Source organism: Heterostelium album (genome assembly GCF_000004825.1).
Source record: "Heterostelium album PN500 unplaced genomic scaffold PPL_scaffold9, whole genome shotgun sequence".
NCBI lineage: Eukaryota > Evosea > Eumycetozoa > Acytosteliales > Acytosteliaceae > Heterostelium > Heterostelium album.
The window spans coordinates 1,629,005-1,653,569 of record NW_008805071.1 but is presented as its reverse complement, the minus strand read 5'-3'; the positions used below and the strand labels follow the sequence as shown (position 1 = coordinate 1,653,569).

The 24,565-nt window shown below is 31.5% G+C and overlaps 12 protein-coding genes across 12 annotated transcripts; 7 read left to right on the top strand and 5 right to left on the bottom strand.

Annotated features, from left to right (window-relative positions):
* Window positions 1-19: 19 nt before the first annotated feature.
* PPL_09162 (RNA-binding region RNP-1 domain-containing protein) lies at window positions 20-1,949 on the bottom strand (the record flags this gene model as incomplete). The annotated part of the gene is made up of 3 exons (XM_020579959.1): window positions 20-472; window positions 559-1,051; window positions 1,129-1,949. The coding sequence occupies 3 exons, from the start codon at window positions 1,947-1,949 to the stop codon at window positions 20-22; spliced, it is 1,767 nt and encodes a 588-aa protein (XP_020430634.1).
* A 288-nt stretch (window positions 1,950-2,237) lies between these two features.
* Window positions 2,238-3,816, bottom strand: PPL_09161 (F-box protein; the record flags this gene model as incomplete). Its single annotated transcript, XM_020579958.1, has 3 exons — window positions 2,238-3,043; window positions 3,134-3,279; window positions 3,356-3,816. 3 exons carry the CDS (start codon window positions 3,814-3,816, stop codon window positions 2,238-2,240), a joined length of 1,413 nt encoding a protein of 470 aa, XP_020430633.1.
* Window positions 3,817-4,007: 191 nt separating this feature from the next.
* PPL_09160 (uncharacterized protein) lies at window positions 4,008-5,968 on the bottom strand (the record flags this gene model as incomplete). The annotated part of the gene is made up of 5 exons (XM_020579957.1): window positions 4,008-4,130; window positions 4,218-4,496; window positions 4,582-5,475; window positions 5,562-5,754; window positions 5,844-5,968. 5 exons carry the CDS (start codon window positions 5,966-5,968, stop codon window positions 4,008-4,010), a joined length of 1,614 nt encoding a protein of 537 aa, XP_020430632.1.
* Window positions 5,969-6,642: 674 nt separating this feature from the next.
* On the top strand, window positions 6,643-8,737 carry PPL_09159 (uncharacterized protein; the record flags this gene model as incomplete). Its single annotated transcript, XM_020579956.1, has 4 exons — window positions 6,643-6,709; window positions 6,807-7,598; window positions 7,685-8,415; window positions 8,507-8,737. 4 exons carry the CDS (start codon window positions 6,643-6,645, stop codon window positions 8,735-8,737), a joined length of 1,821 nt encoding a protein of 606 aa, XP_020430631.1.
* A 62-nt stretch (window positions 8,738-8,799) lies between these two features.
* On the top strand, window positions 8,800-9,198 carry PPL_09158 (uncharacterized protein; the record flags this gene model as incomplete). The annotated part of the gene is made up of 2 exons (XM_020579955.1): window positions 8,800-8,814; window positions 9,073-9,198. 2 exons carry the CDS (start codon window positions 8,800-8,802, stop codon window positions 9,196-9,198), a joined length of 141 nt encoding a protein of 46 aa, XP_020430630.1.
* A 398-nt stretch (window positions 9,199-9,596) lies between these two features.
* PPL_09157 (tRNA-splicing endonuclease subunit SEN54 family protein) lies at window positions 9,597-11,706 on the top strand (the record flags this gene model as incomplete). The annotated part of the gene is made up of 4 exons (XM_020579954.1): window positions 9,597-9,607; window positions 10,099-11,352; window positions 11,436-11,579; window positions 11,685-11,706. The coding sequence occupies 4 exons, from the start codon at window positions 9,597-9,599 to the stop codon at window positions 11,704-11,706; spliced, it is 1,431 nt and encodes a 476-aa protein (XP_020430629.1).
* Window positions 11,707-11,845: 139 nt separating this feature from the next.
* On the top strand, window positions 11,846-12,386 carry PPL_09156 (GNAT family N-acetyltransferase; the record flags this gene model as incomplete). Its single annotated transcript, XM_020579953.1, has 2 exons — window positions 11,846-12,035; window positions 12,169-12,386. 2 exons carry the CDS (start codon window positions 11,846-11,848, stop codon window positions 12,384-12,386), a joined length of 408 nt encoding a protein of 135 aa, XP_020430628.1.
* Window positions 12,387-12,931: 545 nt separating this feature from the next.
* PPL_09155 (glutathione S-transferase) lies at window positions 12,932-13,607 on the top strand (the record flags this gene model as incomplete). The annotated part of the gene is made up of 2 exons (XM_020579952.1): window positions 12,932-12,964; window positions 13,032-13,607. 2 exons carry the CDS (start codon window positions 12,932-12,934, stop codon window positions 13,605-13,607), a joined length of 609 nt encoding a protein of 202 aa, XP_020430627.1.
* A 224-nt stretch (window positions 13,608-13,831) lies between these two features.
* On the top strand, window positions 13,832-14,876 carry PPL_09154 (uncharacterized protein; the record flags this gene model as incomplete). Its single annotated transcript, XM_020579951.1, has 4 exons — window positions 13,832-14,190; window positions 14,283-14,493; window positions 14,572-14,670; window positions 14,739-14,876. The coding sequence occupies 4 exons, from the start codon at window positions 13,832-13,834 to the stop codon at window positions 14,874-14,876; spliced, it is 807 nt and encodes a 268-aa protein (XP_020430626.1).
* Window positions 14,877-15,217: 341 nt separating this feature from the next.
* gefH (Ras-GEF domain-containing protein) lies at window positions 15,218-18,959 on the bottom strand (the record flags this gene model as incomplete). Its single annotated transcript, XM_020579950.1, has 11 exons — window positions 15,218-15,356; window positions 15,464-15,678; window positions 15,774-15,953; window positions 16,044-16,208; window positions 16,272-16,549; window positions 16,649-16,948; window positions 17,076-17,324; window positions 17,427-17,620; window positions 18,487-18,553; window positions 18,629-18,647; window positions 18,888-18,959. The coding sequence occupies 11 exons, from the start codon at window positions 18,957-18,959 to the stop codon at window positions 15,218-15,220; spliced, it is 1,878 nt and encodes a 625-aa protein (XP_020430625.1).
* Window positions 18,960-19,217: 258 nt separating this feature from the next.
* plbA (phospholipase B family protein) lies at window positions 19,218-20,915 on the top strand (the record flags this gene model as incomplete). Its single annotated transcript, XM_020579949.1, has 1 exon — window positions 19,218-20,915. The coding sequence occupies one exon, from the start codon at window positions 19,218-19,220 to the stop codon at window positions 20,913-20,915; it is 1,698 nt and encodes a 565-aa protein (XP_020430624.1).
* Window positions 20,916-21,184: 269 nt separating this feature from the next.
* PPL_09151 (ubiquitin carboxyl-terminal hydrolase) lies at window positions 21,185-24,385 on the bottom strand (the record flags this gene model as incomplete). Its single annotated transcript, XM_020579948.1, has 7 exons — window positions 21,185-21,808; window positions 21,972-22,118; window positions 22,275-22,386; window positions 22,537-22,629; window positions 22,705-24,107; window positions 24,209-24,235; window positions 24,356-24,385. 7 exons carry the CDS (start codon window positions 24,383-24,385, stop codon window positions 21,185-21,187), a joined length of 2,436 nt encoding a protein of 811 aa, XP_020430623.1.
* Between the last annotated feature and the right edge of the window lie 180 nt (window positions 24,386-24,565).

The window sequence follows — 24,565 nt, the reverse complement described above, 5'->3', positions numbered from 1 at the left end:
TTTATTTTAGAATAATGAATTAATTCTGCCAAATCTCCATATCATCATGAGAGTAAAGTTTTTGTTTATCTACGATTCTCTTTCCAGCGAGGTATCTCATAGCCTCAGAGTAGGACTGTGGTAAGATTCTCTTTGGCTTGACAGTATCGGCATCCTTATTATTACGACAAAGGAATGTAAAGTTGAATACATTGGACAGGTGCTTCTCGGACGAACCAGACACTGGATTTGATACATGTGCAACGACTTCCACTTGGACGTAGGTGAGTCTGTCGACAGACTCTGTATAGACAACGGTGGCGTCCAATGTGAGAATATTTCCAATATCGACTGGTAACACAAAAGTAATATCGTCCATACCAAAGAAGGTTGGAATCGATTCGTTAAATTGAAGGAAAGCAGTTGTAAATGCAATTTCAAATCCTTTTCTCATTAAATAACCACCAAAAATATTACCATGCATATTTCTTTCCTTTAAAAAGATAAAGTTAATATAAATAAAAATGTCTGTGTTGGTTTCGGTTGAATATTACTATTCTATTACTATTTGCTACTTACTTGTGGTTGACATAGGATTACAGTTTGTAGGGAGGTATCCTTCATTGGAATCCAGTGGAAATTGGATTTGTCGTCTTTCGAGCGCATAAAGAGATCGTGAATGATTTGAAGTTCGTCGCTGTTGGGTGGAACATTCTGAAGCGAGAGCTTTGCAAAATCGAGACGTGAAGTCTTATGGCTGATTCCGTCGTTGAATAGCTTTTGTTCTTTCTCGTTGGTCGGTACCAATCGGTTGACAGAGGCAGCACGCTTTGTCAGTGGATCTCTTGCCACCATTGTAAAGTAGGCTACCAACACACCTTCCCATTCACCAGTTTCATTATTTTTCGATCTTGCTTTGATAACGATTTCCATCGACGATTTTCCAACCCATGTGACAATACCCTCCATCTTGAAATCACGATCCGGTACCAATGGTCTCAACAAATGAATTCTATCAACCGATGCAGTTACAATTGTAAATACTTTTTCTTCGGTTGTATCCTCTGCATGTCTGTAGACAAAAAGAAATTAATTATTATTAATAATCATGAAAAAACGATGATAATAACAATATTATTAAAAACATACTTGTAAGCAACAGTTCCTGCAAGTGCATCCAGATCTTCAAGGAATCTACCAACTCTAAGATTTCCATATGGACTTAGATACATCTCACGTAGCGTGGTGTCGGAACTAAAATGAAGGTAGATTTCAGTGTAGCTGTCTTGTGGTGGCTTGTCGACGATCGGACGTGTAACAGTGCTACTTGGTGCTTGTTTCGATTTGATGTTGAAGATGGGTGTACGTGAACGCCAAAGATGATTGGTTACAGCTGTTCTATTCATATAACTAGATTTACTGATGGTTTTCCAATCGGTCTTACTAAATGATAGTGGCACAATTGTGATGTCGGACTGCTCCGATGACTTCAAACATGGTTTCTTAATCTCGAGAGCCTTTAGTTTGTCGGCAGCACTGTCGAATGTGACCAATGCGAATCCAATGTTCTCTTCATCGTCGAAAATCATCTTTATACCATTGGATGCAATCGAAAGTCCTTTAAATATGTCTTGAATATCGTTCTTGGTGACATTCGAAGGTAGTCCCTTGATTTCAACACTGTTTTGAATATCCAATTGATCTTCGACTGAACCAGCAGATGATGAACTATATTGTTGCTTCATTTGCTCCTTTAGCTCATTGAATCTATTTAAATTGTTTTGATTCTCTTCAGTACTCTTTGAAAAAGTTGAACTTGAATATGATCTACTACCATTTTGTTGTTGTTGTTGTTGTTGTTTAATATTATTTACAAGAACTGCTGATGCTGATGATGTTGATGATACAATTCTACTACTACCGCTATTTAATGATAGTTTCGATCCTTTTACTATTAATCTATTTAACATATGTTTATTTTGTTTTTAGATATATAAAATTTATATCTTTATTTACAGATACAATGAAATAATGAAAAACCTAATGTGTTTGATTTAGTGATCATCAACACACAACAGACCCCTAAAAAAAAAAACAAAAAATAAAAAAAAGAAAAATCTATATATTTTTTTTATCAAACATCCTGGGATTTGCATAGAATAAACAAAAGGGGTGATGGGTTTGTTCTGATTGGTTTAGATTAGATTCGTTTGTTTTTAAAAATAAGAATTAATTTTTATATTATTATTATTTATTTATTATTCTAATCTTCTACCCCATAAACGACGATTGGATAGTATCACTGTGTTGTAGATCCAAAGTGGGAGTTCGAGAGTGAGCGCTTCACTTGGGAGGTGACCTGTGTATCTAATTGGATTATGACTGGTTTGGTCGACAAAGTTCACTTTGGCACCACCTTCGACCTTGTTGTATCCGATTCCCTTGTTATCGAGGAACTTTTGAATCTCTTCGATGAGCGACACTATGTAGGTGCTCTGTAGGTCGGTATCGAGCAGACAATCGCCATCGTTCATTCCACCCTTGCCAAAAATATGTTTCAATTTACAGGTCTCCAAGAGAATGGAGCGTGCCGACACTTCGTTCTTCAAGTTGGTGATGATTCCACGTGTCTGGAATGTAATGGTTCTGAGAAACTCGGCGTTCAACTGCTGCAGCTCGTCACTCTCCAACGAGTGCAGTGTGAAACTAAAGTAGCCGAGGAGTTCACCGGTGAATGGCGACTCGTTGGAGAGTTCAAGGAATTTGTGTGACTCGAATTTGGCGCGTGCGTCGTAGCTGTCGATGAATCGGAATGAACCGACCACCTGATTCTTGTTGGCACTGACAATACTACCAGTGTCAAACTGACCCTTCTCAGTGAGCTCCAAACGTGTCAATGTAAGACCTTGCAACTCCTCCAGCAATCTCTTTCGCCACCACACTTGAGCACTGAAAACTCGTTCCATCTTCCAACGCGCTGGATCAGTGAAATCCGAGCATTGCTCATGCACTGAAATAATAAATTGTTCCGGTTTAAATCCTAATCTTTTCTTTTCTTCTATATCTAAAAGAATAAAAGAAAACCGGATATTAATTATAAACTGGTTCATTTAGCGCTTTGTGATCTAATAATTATGGTAATCAATATACAAACATTTTAGTTTAAAGAAATTAGCATATTCTATATCAGGTTTTGGAGTTGGTAGTGCACTGAAGCCCCATTTATCAATGATAAATCTTTGCCATATCTTATCTAGTTTACATAACATTTTGTTCCAATAACTATTTACACTTTTGAGTCTATGTAGTAATAAACAAGTTGATATGAATTAGCTACTATAGTTTTTAAAACAAACAATCTTTAAAATGATCATACCTTTGTACGTCTTTATAAGAAAGTGATTCGAATATACTGACTAACAAAGAATATGGTAATTGTATTGGGTCATTCACTTTTGTGATTGGTAATGCCTTTTGTTTTTGTAATTGTATATTTATTTTAGTTCTTGGACTTGTTACTGTATTATTATTATTGTCTGTTGGTGAAGTTATTATATCTGTTTTAACATTACTATTATTATTATTATTATTATTATCTATATTTGTTTGTTGTTCTACATTTGTTGTTTTTGTATTTTCAGAATCTGTCTCTGTTGTTGTTGTTGGTTTTGATGATGATGATGATGATGAATCTATACTTTTAGTTTTAAATAAAACATTGTATATAAAATATGTAATGGTAGTGGCAATCGATGTAATAAACAATAGATTCTTGTTCTTTAATAACAATTGAAGAAAACTACCGCCTCCACTACTATGATTAATGCCTCTGTACATTCTTTTCAAACGACTAACTAATTAACTACGATAATAAAATTATAATAAATGATGAAAAAAATCGGTAGACTTTGTTAAATTTTCACTATGTTACTGCAGAATGATCATTCACCCAATTAGGTTTTTTTAAAAATAAAAAAAAATAAGCGCCAAATTGTAGAAATTTTTTAATTATATGTATTTTTATTTAATTAATTTAATTGACAGGTTGATCCTTGAGCAGGTGGGAAGCATTTACAAGTTAATACATTACCAAATTCATCGATTGTGGCATAACCATCGTAACATTCTCCTTGTACACCAATTGCTTTCCACTATTTTATTTAAAAGGGAAAAATAAATTAATATATTTATTTATATTATAGGTCATTATAATAATAATAATAATGGTGGTTACTTACATATTCAAAAGATGACTCAATATAGATTGGAACTTGATAAAGAGTAGTACTATCGGTATTGGTGACATTTACAATGTCTGCTTGTAAAATAGAATTCGAGTAAAAAGTGCTGGAGAGCTTTTCTGAGCTCTTGGAGTTGGAAAAGATACCACCAATCAAAGATTGTGGCATCTGTTCAAAGTAGATACCACCTGCATAATTCGATGCTGTATTACCATTGAAAGTTGATCCCAACAAATTAATTACAATTTCCTCATCTTCATATCTTTGCTCTGAACACTTTATATTTTTTTTAGAAAAAGTTAATAAGCTTTAAAGTGGTTTATATTATTATTATTATTATATTATTGTTATTTCTACATACCATTACACCACCATTATTTCCAGAATAACTATCGTTGAATTGAGAAGTGAAAATATTGAAAACTTGAAGATTTGGACCGTTCACTCCGTAGATAATACCACCGGAATCGACTGCACTGTTATTCTTAAAGATAGTCTGTTGCAAGTAGAGCGAACCAGAGTCAATGAATATAACACCTCCTTTACCACCGGACCAATTATTGGTGAAGTTTGTTGTGAAGACAGAGATAGAGGTGTTATCGAGTGACTGAAAGAAGATTGCTCCACCCGATCCCTCGTACAATGCTTGGTTACTATCGAAAACGCTGTTGAAAATGGTCATTCCCGACTCGACGTAGATAGCTCCTCCATTGGATGCCGAACAATTTTCAAAGGTGGAGACATCGATGGTGAGATAGCAGGTGGCATACAACGCTCCACCGGTATTAATGGCGCTATTAGAGATTAGGCTGCTATTGAAAACCGACATTACTGTGGTGGCACTGAGACAACCACCGTCTTGCGCACTGTTGCCAATGAAATTAGAGTTGGAAGAAAAGATCTTGGAACCGGCAGCGACACCTCCCGATTGTGCAGCCACATTGTTCTCAAAGGTACTGGAGAAGAGATAAGTGATGTTGGCGTGGATAGCTCCACCATCTGAATATTGAGATTGGCAGTTGGCGATATAGGAATTATAAAAAATGTTTCGGATTGCCTGTGAGTAGAGGAATCCACCCTCCCTTTGCGAGGTACAACCGTGAATCGATTTTACATTGGTAAAGTATACAGTGGCTTCTTGATCACCGACGTAAATCGCAACACATCCACCTCTGTCTTGTGATGATCCCGATAGAATCAAATTAGTAAAATTCAAAACCATATAATTTTGTAAATTAATACTAATAAATTGACTCTATAGTTTATATGTGTTCCAAATTATTTGGCAAAAGATTAATTAATTGGATATTTTATAATATAAGGTTTCCAAGTTTTACATACATCTCCACAATTGAAATTTGCATATTTATCGACAGTTGGTGTTTTAAAGGTTAGAGAACCGTTCATTGAGATTGGAGCTTCGATTAGACCTGGACAATCCTCACTATTATAGTTTCCATCTTGAATGATAACTTCATAGGTTCCATAGGAATCTCCGAAAGTGGATAAACACTCTTCAATCGATGGACAATGCCTAATAATAATAATGTGATAAAGTATAAACAATTATTATTATTTTTGATAAACAAAACAAACAATAATTTTATAAGATAAAATACATACATTCGAGCATTTACAGATTTACATGAATTAACATTTTTATCGAAATAACATTGAGTTATCGCTTGTGAAGAACCTGATACTAGCAGGAACACTAGAAAAGTAATAAATAAAGAGATAGTATTCATTTTTGTTTTTACAATAGTCGATTTACGAAAATGAATGTGCAAATTCTAAAATAGTTAATGGTATTTGATTAAACCATTTTAAAGATTTTTTGTATAAACCAAACTTAAATGCGTCGCACATCTTGACAAATTGGGAGAAATCGAAAAAAATCTTTTTTTGTCGACTTTAGATTGAAAACTTTTTTGTCAAATCACTTGTTTATTTTTAAGCAAAAGACAAAGGTTGACAATATTCTTAAAACGCCAGTTTAAATTTTGCACATATAGGTGTTTTGTATAAAATTTCATAAAATGTATTTGTATGTTTTTTTTGATGAAAAAGTTAAACATTATTATTTGTCATTCTTGTTTTTCAAATAGAAATAATCATTTTACTACAATGTATTTTTTTTAAAAAATTCTAATAATAATAATTTTATAAATTTTTTAAAAACATAAAAATAAAAAATGAAAAAAAATTTGTATTGTGCCAAATGATTGAAAAAGTGATTGGCGCCAAAACTGAAAGAATTTTAAATTCAAATTTGAACTGAGATACATTAAAGTTAATTTTGTTTGAGAATACTTTTTAAATTTATGTATTTTAAAGTTATAAACTATATTTTGTCTTTATAAATAAGCTTGATAGCACGATTGAAAAATAGAACAACATTTAACGAAATAGGAAGAAAAACATGTTGACCTATAAAAAGAGAAACTCCACCTATAAAAGGAGACAAACTGTTGCAAGACCTCCAGAGAGTATGTTTTTATTCTTTGTCTTTTTTATTTTGTTTTATTAAAAAATCAAACAAAATATTAATATTTTGATTAAATTAAAATAAATATTACTTTATAGTTACAATTAATTTTAAAAAGAGAAAAGATAAAGAGGAAGAAAATACAACAACAGCAGCAGCATCAACAACCTCTACTATAACAACAGCAACAGCCACAACAACAGAAACAAATTCACCAAATTTGGAAATTTCTACAGAAATTCAAAATGAACAACCACAACAACAACCAAAACCACATTTGCAGGAACAACAGGAACAACAAGAACAAAATGTTGTTTCCAAGAATATTCCATTGTCACCAACATCGTTGTTATTAGAGAATAGTTCGAATCTGTTAACCAATATCAAAATCAATAGTCCGTTGTCATCACCGACTTCATCGTCGTTGATTGACTCCAATGAAGTTCCATTTGGTAATTCATTTGTAAATATTCAACAACAACAACAAATGCAAACTCCACAGACAAAGCAACAACAACAACAACAACAACAACAACAACAAATACAAACACCAAAACAACAACAAAATGAACAAATTAATATAACTACACCAAACAAAAATAACAAGTCAAATACTACTACACCAGCTAGTAAATCAAAAGGAACTGCTTCGAAATCAACACCAGCAACTACACCAGTTTCCACAACCAAAAAGATTAAGACTGTTCACAACAAAACTCCACAAATGAAACAACCAGAGCCTGAAGTCGTACAATTACAACCAACTCCAGTTCCAGCACCAGAACCTGTGAAAATACTTGTTGGTAAAGACACCAAAGATATCCTTGAGATTCTCAAACCTATTTTAGATCAACAACTTAAACTTTCATCCTCTACATTGAAACCTTTTTGTAAGTAGCAGAGCTATTATTTATCTTTATCAATACTTGATTATAATATAAGTTTACTCATCATTTGATTCATTTTGTTTTTAAAGTGAGAGAATGTTGTAAGAAGTTCACCTCTGAGATTACAAAGAAGCATGTCATTAAAGAGAACAGTCCACTGCATGTTCAGCAATATCAGCAATTGGTATCACAGCAACAACATCAGTATCAACAACAACTGGCTGTCTTACAACAACAGATTCACGAGCAACAGCAACTGGAACAGCAGAACCTTCTTCAACAACAAATCAACGAATCGATGAAACACTACAATCGCAACGTCAAGGTGATCGAAGTAGAACGAAGAATTGCAACAATGTCATCGTTGATTGATCGTTGGAAGAAAGAAGAACAACAATGGACTTCGATATTAACAGAGTTTACTCAACTTAATCTGCATACAAACAATAATAATAATAATAATAATAACAACAATAGTAATAGCAGTAATAATAGCAATATCATTAATAATAATAACTTCAATGCATCAATATTAAAGACACCTTCAAGATCTACTCGTACTGCACCAACATTGAATTCAACTGCCAAGAAGAAACCACCTCCTCAAGTAATGATGACTCCAATGCACAGTAAACCAACGAATCTAACCTCTAGTTTCCTATCAACACTTTCTACACCTGCACATACAACAACTACGACAACAACAACATCCTCCTCATCTGAAGATCAACAACAACAACAACAACAAAACAATGTTCAACTGGTTGAAGATCCAAATATAGCATCAATAAGAGATTCTATACTTTCAATTACAATGAGAGTAAGTTTTATTTATCTAATCTATCATTACTTTTTATATAAGAGTAAGTAACTAATTTATTTTTATATATTTAAAACTACCTAATATATAGTTGGACGAAGTGGTACCAAGACTAAAACAAGTTCAGCATACAACACTTGAGATTCAAAACTATTGCAATGATTTATCGTTGTATTTCCACGATCAGTTGTTCATGAAGCAACACAAGAATATCAATCAGACCAACAAGTTAATTATGAATTTAAAATCAATGTCGATAGCAATCGAAAAAGATCAACAACAATCAGATAACGATAATGAATCATCACAACAAAACAATTAAAATAACTATCTTTTCTTTTTTTTTCATATTATTAAATAATATCCTAATAATATTGAATGAAAATGTCTAACAATGTTGTAAATAAATATCTATTATAATAATACAATTGCTCAATATAATACTTTGATTAGTGATATTAGTGTAACAATATTAATTAAGGCAGTGTCGATACCCTAAACAGTCAAAGCATTCTCCTATATATCCTTGATGATGAAGAGATACAATAAAGATATTAAACAAATTGAAAGAATTCAAGATGTTCATTAAAAAGTAGTAGATGTACATAACTAAAAAGATTCTAAAAATTAAATAAATTATTTTATAATTGTTTTCAGGTAATATTTATTGATTCTAATATTAAAACTCTAGATATCACAGATAATTCTAAAAATTCGACTCTCGACATTGTATTTGAAAAGACTAGTTGCTCAGCACCACATCCTGAAGGAATAAATTTCTAAATTGAATCTACTGGTGAGATTATTTACATAAAACCTTTCAACAGTCCTTAATAAGAGAGATGCCTAGATTCGCAAGTAGAAAAGGAGAAGAGTTCCAGATTTAGGATCCCTTATTGATAATAACACATATGATAATACCAATTGCGCTAAATCAATTTGCACTACAAATATTTTGAGTACAAGTTGCTTGATTTCGGACCTAAAAAAACACCTTTCCAATACATTGTTCTAACTCTTCCAGCTGCCAAAGACGGTTGTATTGACAAAATTGGCTATACACAACATTTTAAAATATACTTTTAGAATTATCTGTGTTATCTAAACTATGAAAATTGAATATGATAATTATTATACTAAAATAATAGTTTTAAGATATAAGATATATAATATATAAATATATGTTAATAAAGTATTTTCTTTTTTATTCAATAAGAATATTGAAAAAATTTGAGTTTTAAAACTAATATAGATCTAAAAATATAATCATACATCATTCTGTAAAATATAATACCCACAACAAATATTTATTGACAGATCTCAAAAATGAAACGAAACCCCATATCAACCTAGTTTGTTATTATGCGCCTAACTCACAGGCTATCTAAAAATATGTTAATTGCTTATTATATTTTTACTTTTTATATGATTAAAAGATATAATATCAGAATGTTTTTTTTTTTGATTTATCTAGAACAAATGAAAACATCAAAGAATGATAGGCATAGTATACCAATATTTGCTTTGATCTGAGTAAAAGGCTCACTACACAAAATTTAAAATTAAAAGCTAGTTATTGAGATTGGTCTTTTAAAAAAATCAAATATACTTTTGCAATTCACAATACAATTAAATGTTGAACAGTGAGAGCGACAATATCGAGAATAACGATCTTAATAATAGGAAGAGATCTATCAACGATGTAGAACCAGATTCAAAGAAAGCAAATAAAAAGCTATCGGTCAAAGATGATCCTTTACAGGAAGATGAAGAGATAAAAATGACATTTGAACAATGGAAAGAGGAGTTATATGATCATAATAAATCTTCTTCAATGTATGTTACTTTGATATCAAATCGTTATTATAGAGATAGATATTTAATCAAACTATTATTAATATGTATTAAATCTATAAGTAATCAATTGTCAAGAGCAGAATATCAAGAGCAAACCAAAACATTCTTGGTGATAAATAGAAAAGGTAGATACTACGAGAGTATGGGACATACTGTTGGAGGTAAACTCTATCTTCATATTGAGGAGGCTATGTACTTAGCATCAATAGGTGCAATGGAGATATACTATAAAGATGCACCTCTCGTACTACAAGAGTGTTACAAGTTATTCGAAACTGATTATTGTAACTTCCCATTCTCAAACTATCAAGTTTACTCGTTTCTAAAGAAACAAGGTTATCATCTATTAAGATATATCAATGCATCTTCGAACACCAACTACAACAACAGCAGCAATAGTAGTAAATCAAATAAGTTTATATTTACAGAGAATGAAAGAAATAGAATATTAAAATCATTACCTAAATCAGTATTAACAACAACTACAACAACTACAACAACAAGTTTAACAAATAATAATAGTTATAAACAAGCTAATATTAAATTTTCAAGAAATTGGTGGAATGAAATGAATGATGTTAGTGAATGTTCTGTAAATAACGAGAAACAAATGGTCTACGTTGAGAATAAGGAAAATGAATGTAAACAAACCAGTGTAGACTATCATATTGCGATGCAATTAGAATATCAAGATAATCAGCACAACAATAGAAACAATAAGATAGCTAATCGATACAACAAGAATAAAGATAATAATTTTATAATATTAGAATCAAAGTTTAATAATAATAATAGTAGTAATATGAATAGCAATAGTAGTAATCCTAGATTTAAAATGAAATCATTAGTAAATATTGCAGGTCAATTAAATAATAATCAAACATTAAATTCAATCAATCGAAGACTACGTATATTTTCACCATTATCTATGGATAAAGTTAATAATATCAATAATAATAACAAAAATAATAATAATAGTAATCAACAACAATGTTTAACGATCGACTACAATGTATATAAACCTGGTTCATTTAAAAAGACATCACCTGGTAAACCTGACTTTAGAATCATTATTAAAACGTATGTTAATCTATTGTTTTTATTACTATTAATTAATAGGTAACTCTATATATTAAAACTAAACAACATTTATTTATTAATAGATTCAAAGAGAAGGTTCCTGATTTTAAAGATATTCAAAGATTACTAAGTTTGAACGACGATCAAGTTCCACTAAGATTCTGTGTGGTTGCAATGAATGATATTTCATTCTTCTCACTTGAAATAAAAGATATTCTTACTTTGGAGTAACAAATTCTTTACTTATTTTTTTTGTTTATTTAAATTAAATCATATGACTATTCGAATCGTCGGTATGTAAATGCCAATAAATGAGAATATTCTTAAAAAAGATATTTGCTTAAAACCGATTAAAAAAGATTTTAAATTGAAACTTCTTTGCAAAAGTTATTGATCTTACTCGTTTATTAAATAATCTTATTAAATGCACCCATCTTAAAAACCTTTTCATTTTAATTAAGTATTATTTAAACATTTTATAAATATATGTACAATGATAGGTAAAATTACGACCAATATTAAACAAATCAAAGATCACGATGGTGAATTAGAGCGATTCCTATACAAAGAACTCAATGATGATATATTATCAAAACAAGGTAGATCTAGACCAAATGAACAGATGGAGGTCTTCTTATTCTCTGCACACACCGATGATAACATATTGGTAGGTGGTATGAAAGGTAAGTGGTGATAACTAACAGATAAGCAATATTCAATGGTACCGGTTGGTTTGAAGATAAATACTTACTTAATAGCTTATAAACTAAATGATAGGCAAAATTCAGCTAAATGAACTATATATAAGTATGTTAGCAGTGCACAAAGATTACAAAAACAAAGGAATCGGATCACAATTGATGAGAGCAGCAGAGTCTCTAGCAAGAGAGAGATCTTGTCATCACATGATGCTAACAACCATGACTATTCAAGCAGAGGATTTCTATCTGAAACAAGGTTTTCAAGAGCTGACTAGAATTAAAAACTATCCATTCGAAAATTGTGATAAGATTTATCTAATAAAATATCTTTAAAGCGACCACCATATATTCGAATATATAAAACTATTTAATAATAAAACTGATCAATTTATAGAAAGTCATATATTATTTTTTTGAAAATCATATGTATGATTTTCAAAACTTAGAACTTTGTCAGAAACATAACAATATGTATCCAACATTAATAATAAAGAAATACTAGAATAAATATTTATACATCTGTGTTACTTGTTTTGTTAATATCATTTATTAATAAGTTTTTTGTGTCTTTTAAATATAATAGTCACAGTGAACAATTATTTTTAATAAAACATGAATATTTTTTTTGTTCTGGAAGCTTTTTTTAATTAATTTATTTTTGAACTTATCTGATCAAATGTTTCAAGAATTAATTAAAAAATTGATCGAATAATTTAAAAATAAATCGAAGGTTTTCATTTTAATTTAAATAGATCTTAAATTTCCAAAATGACAAATCATTCAATCAATCAAATAATTTCAAACAAAGCAAAATACAAGTAAATTAAATCATTTACCTTCTCTTTATATCTATCAATAAGATAAATTAATACTTTAAGATGTCATCAAATCAAATCCCAACATTACATTATGTATGTACAATCGAAAAAACAAAAAAACTATGAAATCATTACTAACCAATCAATATGAAAATTCTAGTTCAATGGTCGTGGAAGAGCTGAAACCAGCAGAGTTTTGTTGACTTTGGCAAATATCGAATTCAACGATGTCAGAAACACACTGCCATTCGCTGATGATGGAATCAAGCAAAAGGCAACCTATAAACAATTGCCATACTACATCGATGGTGATTTCGAAGTTTCACAATCGCTGGCAATCGAAAACTACATTGCCAACAAATATAATCTAGCCGGTGACAATCTAACTGATAAAGCCAAAGTACTCTCGATCTCACAAGCATCCTACGATATTTCGATTCCAATCTTTACGAATGACACCGAAGAGAAGAAAGAGTTGTACAAGAATGAAACACTACCACGTTTCCTCGCTGCCTGGGAGAAGATCTTGGTTGACAACGGTGGAAAGTATTTTGTTGGCACTAAGCTGAGTGCTGCCGATGTCAGTGCATACACCACCCTTGAGAATCTATACGCCAAGAACTTCAAAGATATCGTCGATAGATTCACAACCCTAACCTATTTTAAATCAACATTTGAAACAATCCCATCGATTTCAAACTATTTATCAAAGAGACCAACTGATCTTATTTTCTAATAATTAGTTAGAATTAAATGTATATATAATAAACCAATCAACTATAATTTAAATCTATGAATTTTATATTATTTTGCAAAAAAATATATTTTTTAATTTAATTTTTTTAAATAATGATGATTCACCAAAAATAAATTATTAATTATTACAAAATAGAACAGAACAACCCTTTTATTTTAATAAATCTAATTTGATTAGATATATAATAATACAATTATAATATAATGTCAGATGATGTTGAGAATAATCATGAACAAAATAGTGTGCCCAATGATCAATCATTGAATACAACAGATGATATCAGCACAGTTAGAAGAAGAAATTTAAATAGAGTGAATGAATCAAGCGATAAAAATGAGCAACCTCAACCGATGATCGAAGAAATCGATGAAACAACGTCAACAACTACTACTACTTCTACTACCACTACAAACAACAACAATAATAATAAGAATACCAATCCAGAAACCAAAGAACAAGAGAATACAGAAGAGGAAAAGGAATCAAATAATCAATTCGAATGTAATATATGCTTTGATGATGTATCAGAGCCGGTAGTTACTCAATGCGGACATCTATTTTGGTAGGTTATCGACGTCGAACTCTATCTCTTTGTTTCACATTTATCAAGTTTATTAATAGACGTTTTGATTATCAATATCAATTTCTAATTAGCTGGTCGTGTATATTTCAATGGTTACAATATAATGCAAGTCAACAGTGTCCCGTATGTAAAGCACCAGTGACAGAAGAGAAACTGATACCAATCTATGGAAGAGGAAGCAATGCAACAGATCCAAGAAAGAACAGATCAATACCACAACGACCACCTGGAAGACCAGAACAAGTAAGACCGAATCAGAATAACTCAAATAGAACTTATCCCGTATGTTATTTTAGATTACAGACAATCATTATTCAACATTCAGCTTTGAAACTAACAATAGCTAACTTAATTTAATAGGATGTTTTTGGAGCAAATCAATGGAACACTCAGTTTGGAAATGTATCGATATCAGCAGGCTTTGGTCTTTTCCCTGGCTTATTTGGATTACACTTTTATGTATGTTTCTAATCTTTTTTTGTTTACCCATTTATAAAATTATTAATCTAATATCTATCAAAAAATAGCAACAAAATAATAACAATAACAATTCTATTAATAATAATGGACGACCACAAAATAGTGCTGATTTTGAATCACTTCTTTTATCAAGAATATTCTTTGCAATTGGTATAATTATATTATTCTTTATATTAGTTAATTAGCTTAACAACAATTCAATTAAATAAATAATATTATTAAATATGTATATATAAATAATGAGAATTAGTTAGATAAAGTGTTTTTTTTTTGGAAGAGGTTATTATATTTTTAATATATTTAATATTTAAAATTACAAATTGTTTAATTAAATTAATTTATATATATGGGTATATGTTGATTAAATTGGTGGATATTTGATATTACAATCGTGTTGTTGTTGTTGTTGATATTGATTGATATTGGAATTGTTAACAACTCTTTTTTTAATCTGGATCACTTTGGTAACACAGTGTCATGTGATATGTCCAAATTCTTGATTGGTTCAAAGTTATCTACTTTAAGGTCAGTTAAAAACAAAGAAATCTGATGCACCTTTAAGAAATTGTAATGAATCGGTTGATACTTCATAATATTGGAAATCACTCTGTAAAGCGTTCTTCTCTTGTTCAAATTGATCATTCCTTCCACTTTGTCTGCCGTTCCTTCATCAACAAAAACTAAATCTCTTAAATGAATACCCCTACAGTGTGAACATATATATGTTAGTATTGCTATCACCAATATAATATGTTTGTTAAAGAAAACTTACAAAAATGGAATACATGGTGGTTTGGCATCTTTATAGGCCAATCTGTATGCTTTAAAGTTTTGATCGGAATGGAAAAGCTTCTCTAAATCTGCGTAGGTCTCTTGTTGTTGTTTGCTCAAATCCTTTCGCACTGCCTTTGTTCTCCACACCAAAGTATTATTGATACCACCAAAGATGGCCATCAGAGAATGGAAATTGGAAAGTGACTTTAAATGCTAAAATATTTCAAAGAGAATCAACCAAACAATCAATAAATCAATTAGACAACCAATATTGAATCTATCCAATAACAGCAAACTATAAAACATACCTCTGAAATCTTTAAGAACTTTGCAAGCAACTTTGATTTTCCTTTAGTTTGCTGTTCGCTTAGCAAACAAGATGCCACCCATTTAGTGAAATCATTGAATCTTCTCATCATCGCCAAAAGATTTGGTGCCTTTGATCTATACTGTGGTTTATTCCATCCTCTAATTAAGAATTCCTGTGACTAGAAAGTAGTTAAATAGTAACAATTGGTTGGTTATTATTATTGGGGAAATTTGACCGAATTATAAACAACTACTTAGCTGATACTTACTTTAATACTTTCATACATTTGGAAATCGATTAAACAAAGTTGTCTGGCAATCTCCTCCTCATCGATATCGTCAAATGTCAAAGTAGATGAAAATATGTTCTTTGGTACTTTTGGTTCGGGTGGATCTTTTAATATTGGTTCTTTCTTTTTGGCACTTACTTCTTGCTACATGATTATATAGTGTGGTGTTAATATAAGTTTAAACTAAATATACTATAGATTACATACTGTTTTTGCAATTGAAGTTCTTAGTTTCTTTGCCCATTGAGTCAGACCGTCTTTAACCATTTGATTATCGATAAAGTTGTTGAGATTGGCGAGTAGCTTCTCATTGAAATCCTGGGGTTGTTGCTCGATCCAGAAATTCAAAAATATAACAAACATACCCTTGTCGGTATGTTCTTTAGTTGGTGAATTGTAGATCTGTATCAATTTCGATAGGATTGTCTCTGCTGTTGTGAACGATGGATATGTTAAGAAAAATATCTTTTTAAACTCAGTTGTATCTAAATATTATTAGATATATTATATATTTAAAAGGTAAAGTTAGTTAGTTCGTTTAGTTTAGTTATTATTATTATTCATTTTTAAAAATGAAAACATACCAGTTGCATTTGGGTTGGTTGCTAACCACCAAATCAATTTGTTGAGAGTGGCAGCTTGAATTGTGTTGTTCTCTATATTCTTTGTCATGTTGACTCTCGAGGTATCGTTAAGATCGTCCCATATATTCTTGTCTTGTTCCTCGAGATCGTTGTCCTGGTCAGAGACATAGGCGTGATACGCTTGCACCTCGGGGTCGACCTCCCACGACTCCTCGAGTGCGCCAAACCAATTGTTGGCTTCTTTAATTCCGATTCTCAAGAGTGTCGGTAAACCTTCTTTCTCTATTTCATGTGGTATAACTATTAATTTTTAATAATAATAATAATAATAATAATAATAATAATAATAAACTATTAATATACTACTCTACTCTACTCTAATCTACCACTAACTATTGGTAATAATAATAATAGTTGTACTACATACATTTTACATTACATTCCTCTTGAATCTTATTCAATGTGGTAGATAGATTCTCCTCATAGAGATATTGCATGATCAATTTAAGTAATACTTGATCAGAGATGACATGACTTGCTTCAGTCTTGGCACAAGCTCTGTGTCTAGAATATGATTTAGTGTTGTTGATTGGTCTGATTCGCTCACGTAACTCCAATATATCCGGATGTTTTTGCATAACACGTGCAACCCATTCATTTGGAGGTATATTTAATTCTATTTTATTTTATTATCATGATCCGATGTTTTTTAATATATAATTAATATCAAAGGACATTATTACTATTGTTATTGTAATTAAAAATGATTAATACTAACCTTCTGATACATCTGATGCACTTATTCCAGTTGACAATGAGCTGACACTACCTTTCTTTGGTGTCAGTAGTAAACTGCCGCTACTGCTACTACCGAAACTATTTGTCAATCCACCGTTACTTGAATTCATCTTTATAAATCTATTATTGTTACTACTACTACTACTACTATTTACAAAAATAAACTCTTTATATCTATATATATATATATTTATTTACTTTATATAATATATATAAATATATTACTATATATATATATAAAAGTTTATTATCTATCTATTAAATGAAATTGTTGTTGTTATTATATTATTGTCAAAGTAGTAGTTACTACTGTTATTAACTTCTACTTCTACTTCTACTATTATTAATTGATTGATTGATTGTTGATTCCAATAAAGTATATAAATCAAGACCTTTTCAAATGATCAGTCAAATCCGTTTGTGGCGATTTTTTTTTTTTTTTCGATATTTTATTTTTTTGTTTTTTTTGATTACAGTTAATAATCTTCTTTATATTATAATATTGTTATTTTTAAAATGTAATTAAATTTACAATAATATCTATTTATTATATCTATCTTTGTATCAATCAATCTATATAAACATTAAACCAATCTGTTTTTTTTTTTCTTTTCAATAAACAACAAATCCTAAACCTTTTTTTTTTTTTTTTTTTTTGTTTTTTTTTCAAAATTTTTTTTTTTTTTTTTTTTGATCAACAGATAGTTTGAATAAGTGTGTGGTCTGAGCTGAACACAATTTAAACAACACACGATTGAAAAACCAGAAAAATAAAAACACAACCATCCTATTAAATTAGACAGCTCAACAACATTTTATACCTTAAATTTATTGTGTTTTTGTGGAATGTGTGAGATGATCAATGTTTGTTTAAGAATTAACAGATAGGATAAAACCTTAATCGCACGATTGAATTTCTATATCTTTCTTTTCTTGTTTTCTTTTCTTTTCTTACCAAACCATACCATAACCAACCTCTTAACACAAAATTTAAATTCAATTGGTTGTTGTCTATCTATAAGGATCGAATCTCAACAAACCCAATTATTTGACGACAACAATTATTTAATAATAGTAGTACTGTACGACTAACAACTACTATTACTACTATTAAAATTAATAATAATCTTTATTAAAATAAATTATTATTACTCTAATCCACCATCTATTTTTTGAACAAACCAACTAATCTTTCACTTTTCTTTTAAATTTTAAACTATAAAAAAAAACATTCTTCTGATATTTTGAATAATTATCTTGTTTTTTCTATTTTATTTTTTTTCTTTGGACATCTTAAAATCCTGTTTATAAATAGAGGAAATTAAATTACTTGTAAAATATCAAAATGTAGTGTAGCTTTTTTTATAATGGTTATATTAAATAAAATTAACAAAGATATTTTTAAAAAAAAAACATGGGATTTTAGAATTAAAAAGAATACATTATTAAAAACAAACTTATTCCATTGATTTTTCTTTTTATGTGTGAAACCTTCAGAAGCCATTTCTGTCATTTTTTTGATTTTTGCTGTTTTTTTTTCAGTTTTTTTTTTTTTTTGCATTGAAATTGAATAAAATTGTAAATTCGCTATTTCACTTTATATTTACTGTTCTATACTTTTTTGTATATTTATATAATTATATATCTGTATCTGACATTTCCGATTTTAAAAGAAAGATAAATAATTCTTTCGGATTTGTTCATATATAAACATTTTCGTTTCGTTTTTTTTTTATAAGGAATTCCAGAAAAAAAACAAAAAAAAAGAAAAATGAAATTCTATTTTAATATATTAGTTTTAATTGTTGCGTTTGCTTCACTTTCAAGTTCAATCGATGTCAGTAGGCAACAGAGGCAACACACAGTCAATGCACCATCCAATCTTCAAACATTCACTGCTCTGCTCGACTTGAACAACGGATTCCGTGTCGTCAGCGGAAACCAATCGAACGGTGTCGCCTGGTGTCTCTACGGCAACGAGATGATGACCACCGGTTGGGGATACATCTCCATCCAGACAAACGGTGCCTACAACGACACCCAACAAGCATCGGCTGCCGGTTACCTCGAGGGTTACGTCTCGGCCGAAATGATCTACCAAAACTGGTACAACATGTACGTCAACGAATACAAGAAATCGGTAAACGACAAGGCTATCGCTTGGATCGATTCCAACAATCGTTACATGCAACAACAAGTCGCTGAGAATCTCGACGATCCATACTGGCAACAGGTCGGATTGGTCATGACCCAGGTCGCCAGTCTCTTCCAGGGTTACAACGACGCCACCACCGATCCCTCCCAATCATTGGAGTTCTACGACATTCTCCTGATGAACATGGACGGAGATATGATCGACTTGGCACCGGCTCTCAACATCTCATTCGATGCCGCCACTGCTGCTGCTCTCCCACCAAAACAACACCTCGAAAACTTCATGAGAAAGACTGGACATTGCTCTTCGTTGATCAAATTGACCGACGACTTGACTGAGTTGTATGCCGGTCACACCACTTGGTCCTCGTTCTACGAGATGGTTCGTATGTTCAAGATCTACACTTTCGCTTTCTCGTCGAGCAGCTTGTCGCGTTCCGCCACCACCATGTTCTCTTCCTACCCAGCTTCACTCTCATCGATCGACGATTTCTATTTGTTGGACACTGGTTTGGTCGTTGTCGAAACTACCAACGGTATGATGAACAACAATCTCTACTACTTGGTCACTCCATCGTCGGTTCTCTCTTGGATCCGTGTCATCATCGCCAATCGTATGGCCAGCAACGGTGCCAACTGGTGCACCACCTTTGGTCGTGAGAACTCCGGTACCTACAACAACCAATGGATCATCGTCGACTACAACAAATTCGAGTCGGGTGTTGACGCACACGACGGAATGGTCTACGTCCTAGAGCAAATCCCAGGCTACGTCGAGTACGACGACGTCACCAACATTGTGCGTACCGGTTACTGGCCATCCTACAACGTGCCATACTTTGAGTACATCTACAACGTCTCTGGATTCAACAACACCCAATCCTACGGAAACTTCTTCTCCTACTCTGGAAATCCACGTGCCATGATCTTCCGTCGTGACGCCAACAACGTCTACACCTTTGAGCAATACCAAGCGGAGCTCCGTTACAACAATTGGGAACACGATCCACTCTCTGCCGGTAACTCTGGTAATGCCATCAGCTCTCGTTTCGATTTGGTCACCAAATCCGATCCAAACAACCCATACTTGAACAAAGATGCCTTCGGTGGTATCGATTCCAAGGCTGTCAACCACGCCATGGTTCGTAACATGCAAGTCGCTGCTCAATCCGGACCAACCTATGACCAACAACCACCATTCAACTGGAAGCAAGGTGATTGGACTTATACCCATGTCGGTATGCCTGAGATTTGGCAATTCCCATGGATGATTATGACCACCAACAACATGGTTCCAGCTCCAAAATCAAATTAAATAATAAATCCTATAGATGTTATTTGTTTAATGATTCTTCATATAAAAATATACTCAGTTAAATTGCTATACTCTGACGTTCTGTCACTTCAACAGAAACTAATTCGGTATTGAAAGATTTGATTATTTTTAAGGCTTATTTTAAAGATGATTGTTTATTTCTTTCTACTAAATAACATATTTTATTTCTCTCAATAAATGTGTAAATTGTTTTAAATTGTTGATTGTATGTTTAAAAAATAAAATAAAAATAATTTTTGACCAAAAGTTTATTGTTGTTCTTTTGTATAGAAATATAGATAACCATTTGTCAATATTCTATCTAGTACATTGGTGAATAGAATTTCTTTAACTTTATCATCGTCATATAGTTTCCAATATTCATTATTTTTCTTTACAAAGGAAACGTAGTGTCCAGAATCGATATCACCTCCAATATGTTGAATTATACTTTGTACATTGTATTTCTGTTCTGTTGTCGTTGTTGTTATCTTTTTGTTATTTGTTGGTTCGCTGTTGGAGTTTTCGTTAGTTGAGTTGTTTGTTGTTGTAGTGGTTGTAGTTGTAGTGGTTGTTGTAATGTTAATATTTGGTTGATTCATCTTGTCTGGTGAAGCTGGTGGTGGTGGTCGTTGTGGCGCACTATCATCTAAGATTGTTTTGGTATCTGGTTTATTTACAATGGTGGCAACTTTGATGGTTTTCAGTGGAAGAACGCATGAAGAGTCTTTAGTGATGGTCGATGTGTAATAGCTTCGTCGGAATCGTTTCAAATGCAAAACCAAGACATTCGGTGTCTCTGAAAAGTATTTGGTAATAGTCGATTTATCGTGAGAACACTTCTGACACTTTCTCTCAATGGTTTCCTCCTTCAAATAAATATCCAAAAGTTCCTGAATATTAAAGGTTTTGGATCTATTGATAGGATTATTAATGACGTTAATTAATATTACAACAATATAATGATATTGGTTACTACTTACGGTGAATGTGCAATATCCAATGAGATGTCGGTGAATATTTCATTGGTGTGAGTTATATCTTTACAATTTATACAAGTGATAATCTTGTGAATGGTCGATCTAAAATTCTTGGTGATTGGACAGATCGATTGGAGCAACTTTGGAATGTCCAAAGGTGATGATGGTGGTGATTCGATAGGTTGCTTGTCGTTGTTGTTTGTTGTTTCATTGTCGTCGTCGTCTGTAGTGGTAGTAAGTAGTAACTGTTTCTCCAACTGTTTCTCTTTTCGCTTTGTTTCCAACTTTTCATTCTCTTTCTTCAGAGAGTCCTTCAACTCCTCCTCCAATAAATCCATCAATGACAGCAGGAATTCATGAGAATCGTGTTGTGAGTAACCTTTAAAGTACGGATTGACATCGTCCAACAGAGTTTTGAATGACTTTGTATCCACACCATTAAAAGAATCAAACGATCGTGTTCCGCCACTTTCCATAGTCTTTTCTTTTCTCTGTAGTAAAATCAAAAGATTCCTATAAAAACTTGGCTTTTCAATTGATTCATTAAAGTACTTCTTAATTCTAAACCACAAGTGAAGAATGAATAATCAGTAAATATTCTTTTAACTATATCATTATTAATATATTTGTATAATATTTACTCATTTCCTTTTAAATCATTTACAATATCAGGAACACCAAAGAATGATTGTAAAACAGCATTCATATAACATGTATTTCCAAGATTTTTAAAACTAGTAAATGATTAGTTGGTTACTTCTATATGTAACTATTAAAATGGTGATGATGGTGATAATATTGTAGCTTACCCTTTTTCAAATGTAGAGACTGGAAGTGTATATGACGAATAACCCCTGGTGGAACTTAATGTTGATGTAGTTGGTCTTGGCAGAGGTTTAAGATCGATCTTCTGTTGCTTTGTTTTTGGTTCATTGGCAGCGATAGGTTTAAGTGATGACGGTGTTGTTGGTGCAATATTTAGTTTTCTTTTTGCTGATATAGATTCCGATGTACTACTATCTTGATTAAGTAGGTCATCTTTTACATTTACATTATTATTTACATTATTGTTATTTGTATTACCATTACTATTTCCATTTACTTTCTTGAATGTTCCATTCGAATGATAGCTATCATTATTACTGTTGTTGTTGTTATTGTTGTTGTTTGTCATCGATAAACTATTATAGGTTGGGAACAATATTGTCTTTTTGTTCTTTGTTTCGTGTGGAGATGAATTCTCGATTTCTTCATCCAATTCATTGTGTGATTCATTTGATGTGATTCTCTTTATATTATTACTATAATTGCTGTTGCTATTTTTGACTTTGCTTGGTGAGACTGATTGTGTTGATGATTTATCCATAGCTCTGAGTGCGTTGAAACAATCATTCAGCATTTTTGGTTCTGAACTCGGTAGAGTAGCGAGCGATCTATCATCACCATTTTTGATGTTGGGACGAACAGTGTGAATCTGATTGGACACCTTAAACATTGATCCTGTCTGTCCCTTCTTCATAGATCGAGGAATCGGTGGTGATTCCTGAGAAATTGAATCGTTATCAATGATAATATCTGCATCAGAATGTCCATTCTGTAGTGGATCGACTATCGACATTGATGAAGTTGTTTGTTTAAAATTGCTGTTTGTTGTTGTCGGTGTTGCTGCTGTTGTTGTTGTTCTATTTATACTATAGGTTTTACCATTTTTAATATTGCCATTATTACTATTACTATTGCTATTGTTATTGTTAATGCTGCTGCTGTTGTTGTTGTTGTTATCATTATTATTGTTGTTGTTGTTTTTTGATTTTATATTCAATCGATATGTGGCGGACCTATTATTATTAGGTTTACCAAAGAAATCGAACGATTTGTTATCCTTTGGTTCATTGGACGCACTAAACAATTTGAGTTGAAATTCTTTTTTTGAATTGCTGTTTAGATTCGATGGTGATGTCGACATTTTATGTTGATGGTTATGCAGATGATTGTTATGGTCAATATCATCTTCAATTGGATCAGAATGAGCTTGATGCACTAAGAATCGATCAGTTTCAACAGTAGAACCACTCAAATATTCAATTAAATCAAAGAGTTGTCTCCATTCATTCTCATCTCCCTCCTTTGGAATGTAAGCATATGACAGACTATTAAGAAATGTAATAGTGATACCATTGGAATCTGATGTGAATGATATATTGTTTTGAACCTTTTAAAATTATAAATAAATAAATAACTTTAGTATGAATGAATGAATGAATGAATGAAGTAGCTGATGCTGCTGCTGTTGTTGTTGCTCATTATACATACCAACAATGCAATTTCATCTGTTTTATTCTTTTTTAAATATATACAAACATCATTATCATCTAAAGAATAATTAGTTTAGTTAGCTTTGCTATTAGATATAGATAGGTAATGTTGATTTATGCATACCGTTCAAATGGAATAAAAAACCAAAGTGTTTAGTTCGATGGTTTTGCTCATCTGTTAACTCTATTGCATAGTCAAATCGATGCTTTAAGATAATCATCATTGAAATATTCCAACCTATAATATTAATCAATGATAATCTCTTCTCTTCTCTACTTTATATTATATTTAAAAACACACATTTGAGTTGTGACAAAAATTAATTAATTAAAAAAAATGTGAGGAGACTGTTAA